Source organism: Amblyomma americanum, chromosome 3, assembly GCF_052857255.1.
Source record: "Amblyomma americanum isolate KBUSLIRL-KWMA chromosome 3, ASM5285725v1, whole genome shotgun sequence".
Taxonomy (NCBI): domain Eukaryota; kingdom Metazoa; phylum Arthropoda; class Arachnida; order Ixodida; family Ixodidae; genus Amblyomma; species Amblyomma americanum.
The window spans coordinates 188,558,654-188,566,360 of NC_135499.1; the positions used below are offsets into that span (position 1 = coordinate 188,558,654).

General features: G+C 49.7%; 1 protein-coding gene across 1 annotated transcript; it reads left to right on the forward strand.

Annotated features, from left to right (window-relative positions):
* The first annotated feature begins 2,005 nt into the window (after nt 1-2,005).
* LOC144123542 (uncharacterized) lies at nt 2,006-3,794 on the forward strand. Its single transcript, XM_077656359.1, has 2 exons — nt 2,006-2,074; nt 2,900-3,794. The coding sequence occupies exon 2, from the start codon at nt 2,902-2,904 to the stop codon at nt 3,397-3,399; it is 498 nt and encodes a 165-aa protein (XP_077512485.1). The 5' UTR covers nt 2,006-2,074; nt 2,900-2,901; the 3' UTR covers nt 3,400-3,794.
* The last annotated feature ends 3,913 nt before the right edge of the window (nt 3,795-7,707 follow it).

The following is a 7,707-nucleotide window of genomic DNA, read 5'->3' on the forward strand; positions in this document are numbered from 1 at the left end:
GTCATCCGATCGTCATTGATGGAAGTCGCTCCAACCGATGACGAAGAGAGAGGGGCAAACAAGAATAGAACAGAACCAGAACAGAATCATTTTTTCACCTGCCCAGAAGCGAGGCAGATGACTGCTAGTTTCTTTATAAACCACGTGTCGCCACTCAGCTGTTGTATGCCTGCGCTGTGGAAACTTTTCCCGGTACTCCATCATGGCGGCCTTACGCGACGTCACGTGCCAGGCATGTACAAGAAAAACAGCGTGGGGATAAACGTATGACGACCATGTCGTCTGAAACAAAGCAGGAAGACATGATGTCGAAAGAAATGAACACAAAGATCTCACGGCCGCTGCGCAACCGGAGCGACCTCTGCGGCGTTAAATCGCAACTTTTTCGACTTGTCGTGCACTGCTAAGCTTTCAGCGTCGCAGTATGTGCAGGAATAACTTTTACGTTATGGCTGCACATTTATAGCCTTCTTACTCGGTGCGACGTTACCCAGCTCTAGGGCTAAGGTGCATAGGGGAAAGTTTTCTTTTTTGTTAATTTCTAATGCCAATCAATTTGTTTAAAGAAAATTACTTATAAACCAGCAGAAAAAGCAACCATGCCACCGGTGGGATCCGAACCCACGACCTCCGAATGTCGCGTCCGGTGCTCTTACCAACTGAGGTACGGCGACGGCTGTCCAATCTGAATGTCGCGTCCGGTGCACTTACCAGCTGAGCTACGGCGACGGCTGTCCAATTAACAAAAAAGAAAACTTTCCCCTATGCACCTTGGTTCTGGTGACTGTTGGCTCCCTTAATATGTTCGTCAAACGAGCCCCTCATTTCATTTGCCTTCTCTGCTAATATATATATATATATATATATATATATATATATATATATATATAGTGATGGTGCATTTTGCTTTCTGCTCTCTCGGTCCTCTGCCATTTGAGTCATCCGCCACGGCCTATAACACAGGCGGAAGTCACGACCCATCACAAAGGACTAAAGCGAAAGAAAAACCAAATAAAACGTCACAAAATGCGGCTCCTAGGCCAGAGTTCCTCGCGACTTCACACTGTGTACGCGCAGTAGTTGACGTATATACTGCATGCACGCCCCAATGTCAAGCAGGCGCATGAAAAAAGAAAGATAAGGAGATTTATTTGCAAGTTAAACGCATCATGACAAGGCCCAATTCAGAGAAGGATTAGATGTTGCTGTTTTTGGCAATAAGCTTGTAAGACCATGTAATATTCTTAATTTTTTTCGTCGAAAAAAATGTGGCCCGACATGGTTTTCCTACAGAAAACTTCTAGCTTTCGTTTCTTTTTCTAGGGCACTCCTAGAAGAAAAAAAAAATTAAAGCGAAGGGACGCCGCACCTAATGGAGTTATGGCGAACTTAAACCATATCAAATATATAAGAACCGGGGCCTGAAACCGGCCAAAGCGAAAAAAAAAAACCCTCCTCCGGAACGAAACGTGATCGCGCACTTCGCGTTTTGCGGCATAACGATATATATTTGAGCACTAAACATCATGCACGTTATTTGTGGACAGACTCCACCAATCCTACACCCCACCAGTCTCCGAAAACAACGGCTTCAAACCTTCCTTTTGTGAAATACATTTATTCTAACATCGCGACCACAGCAGGTGTCGCAACATGTGCCGCTGGATTGTTGCTTGAAATCACTACAGGCATCAAACACGCGGCATGAGCATCGCCTCGTTGTGTCGTTTCGCCTGTTGTCCGCGAGAGCGCGGTTCGTATACCTATATACCTTTCATTAAACAGGCGGACGCACCCAGAGCGGCGCGTAGCTTTCTTCTCCTTCGGGGGCCGCGCAGCTGGCGGAGCGTGAGACGTCGTGTCACCTTTCGCTGGCCATCCAGGTCGCGCGCCCAGAATTGAATGTACGACGAGCGCCTATATAAGAACAGGCCCTGTCTGCTCCGGCTCTGTCCACCAGCCGCTAGGAGTCTGTGGTACGCACTCGTCGTCGAAGCATCGACCACACAGGAGGCCCGTGCGCGCGCTCACCTAGTCCCAGCTGCAGTGGAACGCAGAGGCATCGGCTCTGGAAGTGAGTAGTGTTGCGCACGAATTTAAAGCTTCGGGGACGATACCCTGTAGCGATGATTCCTTTCCTGATGCATTATTTTTGCACGCTATAGCTTCAGTTGGTAGCAAGGTCAAGGCTGATACGATATAATGAGCTAAGTCTCTCGCCGGTTTCGGCATCGAAACCGGCGCTGATCAGTTCCAGAAAAGAATGAATCGATTGGGCAGTGAGCCTTCAAAGAATATGGTCCCTAAAGTGAATCCCGTCGGTGTTCGTTCTAAGGAAATATAGCTTTTCGCAATTCTGCCCGGCGATGGTTGTACGGCACTCACCACGATATTGTCGACTCCCAAGCACACCTGGATTAGATGCCCAGAGATATAGCACGCTCTCGTGACCGCTTACACTATACGTCTAACGTGACCTGTCATGGCACAAGGTCATTTGGATGGCACTCGCGATTGTTAGCATGCTAACGCTGGAGTATTCGGCTGCAATGGCTACGGCAATGCCGACTTCGTTCGCCCTTGGAATTGCTCAGCACACAGCTGTTTTTTAATATTTTAGTGAAATGATGAGTCAGTCTTCTGCCGCTCTCAGCCACCTGTCACCACTCAAAAAGAACTTCCGGAGTCATGCTGGTGAAGTCTTAAAACAGTCCTCCTGAATTACAAAAGAACGAACAGCCAATATTCGCGTTGTATGCCAAAATACATATTATCGCCCACTCATGCCCTTCATGCTATCGTTGGTAGAGAGTATACTCATCATGTATTTCCTTTCGTGCTGACGTTGCTCCTGCCTCGGCAGTGTTCATGTATACCGAGCGCATCCGCGACATCGCAGGGATGTCCCGCGTGGTGCTCCTGCAGCTGTGCGCCTCGCTGGCGCTCGCAGCCACGGTCTGTCTGGCCGACCACGGTTCGGATGGCGCCCACCAGCAGGACGCGGAGCAGCTGCTGCAAGCGCACCATCCCTCCCTGAAGGCCGAGCGGTCGGGCACCTACTACCTGCACGACGTGGACAACAAGGCGCGCTTCGGCGTGGCCGGCGTGGGCGGCTCGGGGCTGACCATCCTGCTGCCCATCTTGCTCGTGCTGGGCCTGTTCGTCATCATCATCCCCATCTTCGGGCTGCTCTTCACCACGGGCCTCGCCAGCGGCGGATTGGGCGGCTTCGGCGCCGGCGTGCCCGGGGGCCTCTACCCGGCAGCCTCGGCAGCGGGCCGAAAGTGGATGGGCGGAGAGTCGCCGCTCCTCAGCCAGGAGAACGTCATCAAGATGGTCAGCTTCGTCGACAAGGCTCTGCAGGACTTTGGCAAGCAGCTCAAGCTCAAGAAGAGCTAACTAGCTTCGTTTCCAAATGGACGGACATCAACGTACGTCTGCCAGCAATGGCGGCTGGGACCCCCGCTTCACGATGTCATACGACAGCGCTGATGATACATGTGCCTGCCCAGTGCGCTTAGTGGTACTCTGAAGGCGAAACGCACGTGTCCTATTCTGGACTGCCTGAAAGGACCTATTTATCACCCCACCTGCTGTGCAGAATCGGGCCCATGTTCACGCTTTTTGTATGTACCTTTGTTGCTGTACGCAGTATATATGAAGCAGCACAAGTGGAAACCAGTTCCCGCTGCTGCCATTCACTGTACATATATCTCAAAACACGCACTTTGTTTGAGTTCGGGTTCGTTTTATTATGTACGGTAAACCATACGTGAGCATGTATTGAAAGCTAATGAATGTATACAACAAGTGGGCAATGCACAACCACTGGAAGGTGTAATTTTTTTTCCCCACCCTAATGTGATACAGTACATAGTACACTGTCAGCACTCGCTCTCTCTCTCTCTCTCACACACATCTGATTTATAATCATGTTTAAAAGAATAATAAAAAATAATGACCATAATATTCTCCCATTGATTACCACTAGAAAAATTAAGAAAAAACATCGCCTATGCCCCTTGGTTTCGGTGACTGTTGGCTTCGGTCATGTATAAAATTTTTGTGCTGTACTTCCGCACTGAATAAGGAGAGCAAGCTCGATCTATTTCTTAAGAAACTAATGGACTTCCCTATTCGCTCAGCTACGTTCTATAGTGACGGTGTACTCAAGACCGATTTGAAGTCCGTCTAAATCTGCCTGCAGGTCTCGTAATCCAAATCCTTATGCCCTCAGTAAAAAAAAAAGGGGGGGGGGGAGGGGAAGCCAACTAGTCCTGCACAAGTTCCACAGTAACGAATTACGGCGGCCAAAGCACTCACTATGCCAGAAAATGTCACCACGGGTCAATCTGCCGAAGAAAGTAAGACAGGGTTTTTGACCGCGTGGTACTCCATAAAAAAAAAAGGGAAAAAATAAACCAACTGCTCCTTAGCCGGTGTGGATAGTAATCTGTTCTATTTGAAAGTGTGGTTTCCAATGCGATTAAATTTGTTGCCACTGTAGACTTATGTCACAAGTGCTGGAACCAGAAACGTACAAGGGCTGCTTTTTTTTTCGTTTTCTGGATATCACTCAGAATTCGTACTCAAATAAACCAGCTAGAAAACAGGAGAGGAGAGGTCAAAGACAACTCTAAGTCCCTAAATCTGTGTTTTTCGCACTGGATATTTTAGTAAGAATCCTTTCAAACTCAGTTCGCCGTCATAGTCACTCGGATAAACTATTTTTGAAATTTGATGTCAGCCAATGCAATGTAAATGTAAGCAGGAAACAGTTAAGAAAGGCGGTCCGGAAGTTGGAGAGACGCCATCTCCTCATTATTCCCAGAGGTGCCAGATTTCTTGCTTCGATTAATTATAAGGGCGTCTACAGATGCTTCGAAACGCCCGCTGCACGTCACCACATGCTCATCACTGGAACACTGAGAGCGCGTGCCAAGAAGCACGAAGCGAGCGACGGAGCGCGTGCCTGCTACACGCTGAAGAGCACCTCCTCTAAAACGATGGAAAGACAGACTCCTCCTCCGTCCCACACACCGAGGACAGCCACGCGCGTGTTGAAGCGGGAAGGGTCGCGAGGCGCCAAAACAGCAGCAGCGGGAGTCACGCAGTAAACATGCCTTTTATGTATTTTTTAATGCGAAAGCATTAGATGGCTATGTCGCATCAGAAAAATTGTGTCGTCCCATACAGATAAATGCGAAAAACTTTGTTAGATAGTGCGTGATGAGATCTTGCTGTGGGGAAAATTTGGTTGATGAATTACAATTACTTAATAATTAAAGGCGAAAATTACACTTTGAAGTCACAATAGCCACGGGCGTCGACATAGCACCTGGATGTTAAAACAGTCACGGACGTCGACATAGCACCTGGACGTTAAACTAAAATAAAAAACAAATAAAGAATAAATAGAATGCGTACGAGCGTCGTAGAAAAAATCCGCGTTCAAGAAAGTTCCATACTTTCGCATTCCTCCATGTAAGCAGACCTAAGGTTCTTTGGTAATTTTTCTGTTAAATTGCTCGAAATAATACACTGGCCCACTTAAGCGCAAAAAAAAAAAAAAAATAGATACCTTCTCTTTATAAGTTGGCTGCTCCTCAGCTTATGTCTTTGTGCGGTGAAGCCAGCTTGCCGTACAACGAGCAGTCCGCGGAGAAAGTCAACTATGAGCGACGAGACGTGAAATATACAGCGCAAAAAAAAAAAAGTTTTATCAAAGCACTAACCACACAAGCAGAGCAAACCTTAGACAACGCTAGTACCGCTGCTCGCAAGAAAACCATCGCTAAAGAAGTGCACGCAACTGCGCCGAGGCGCAGCTGTGACAATCTTCGCACCATCGCGCGTCTAATGCGCCGCTTACCGATAAAAATGGCTGTGGTTTAGCTCTGGTTAAACCTGGAGTGACGCGACAGCTACATCCAACCGAGTGAAACTCGCTCAGTCGGATTGCAAAGTCATTTTCGCTGGGCATTCCTCCCCCCCCCCCCCCCCCCCCCCACGTGGTCGGTCACGTAACCAGGGGTGGCCACGCTGAAGGCTTGAAGAGGTGGCGTAGTGTAGCTGTCGCTACAAAGCGACTCGATATCGATTACCGTAGCTCTCCGCATGACGCAGTCACTGCATGGCCACAGCATTGCGATCATTTCGTAGTTTCAGCCCAGAAGCGTAGCGTCCGGCGCAGTAAGAATGACGGGAGAAGAGGAAAATACCTCGGCGTGTTGAGCTTTCAGACTGCCTCAGCACGATTGCTTAGACATTCGTGTCCCACGTGACCACGGCGTAGCTGCACGAGCCGCTTTAATTCGCTGCGTTCTTCCCCGGGCACTGCTCCCTCCGTTTTCTCTCAGATGACGTTACGGGTATGCACACGGCGCTATCGCGGCCAACGTTTAGTGCGTCGCCGCCGGAGCGAAAGACCTGTGGCGGGTTCCTACAACAGAATAAGAAAACCTCACGCAGGCCAAGCTTAATTATGGGTCACTGGGACAGCCCTTTGTCGCGTAGTCTACGCAGGTTGCCCTATCGCGATACGTACAATTATTACGTATGCGTGAGGTGCACAACGAATTCTCAGGGGGGATTTTTGAGTGCGGCACGTGCCAGCCTAGCGTTGTGCGTGTGCACGTGCGAATGGTGTGTGCGAGGCGACGGCGACAGGGAGTGTGGCGAGCACGAGGAGCGGAGAGCTGACGTGTCAGAAAACCGAGGTGTGGAGGGAGACAGTGCAGCGGAGGTCGTGTCATTCAAGCGTGGAGGTGGCAGCCATCGGACGTTGGGTCCGTACTGTCGTGGACCTCCCCTGGATCTCTCGACGCAAGCCTCCTGCGTTCTTCGCAACCGTGGAGGTGGCAGCCGATGGATTGAGGGTCCGTGCTGTGTAAAGGCACCCTTGGATAGCCTGCTTTAAACCTCTGGCGTCTCGGGACGCCGTCGAAGGGTCTCGGCTACGCTTGTTCTTTCTGCTGCTGACGGGAGTCCACCGGCGTCTCCCTGTGTTCCTCTCCACTCCTAGCACCACCTGGCTCCCTTCCGCCGCTTCCTTCGATGTAACGTCAGCATTGCACAACCACCCGCGTCCGCCCTGTATGCAAGACATCCCTGCTTTACCAGGACACACTCAGTACCTGGTGAACACTTTCCTTTATTGTGTAGTGTTGTATGAAAGTTGAGTGTTTTTCTTGGTGCTTTCCTTTCTAACAGGCTCTTTTCCTTTAAATTATAAATATGGCTTCGTTTTGTTTGACCTTTGTTCTCATCTCTTGTTCGAACCTCCACTGCTAGTACGAGCGAACGCATTGCCGCTAAAGGAGAACTCCGCTTAGCGTGAACGTGGGGAATTGTCAAGGAACCATCGAGGCTCGGAAAGGACCAAGGTGGCTTCAACGTCTTAGGTCGATCTCGAAGGTCGAGACCCAGAGAACGAAGAGTATTTAAAGCCAAGTACGCCCCCGGGACTCAGATTTCTTTCGACGGCGCTGTAGAAGCGTCACCACACACACCACACGTTGAACACAATGGTGACAACGCTAGGCCAGTCTTATACATCCACGCCGGCGTACGAGCAGAATCCGTGCGAACGCGGTGCAGCAAAGTAGCTTGGTACCTTTTGAGACCCTTGGTCACACATGGCTGATGAGGAGAGCTCCACAAAGAACTGAAGTGGCACAACACCACATCTCTGAACATTTGCTTGAC

What these genes read in the sequence shown, in the direction of transcription:
- LOC144123542 (XM_077656359.1), top strand. Translation starts at nt 2,902, where the DNA reads ATGTCCCGCGTGGTGCTCCTGCAGCTGTGCGCCTCGCTGGCGCTCGCA.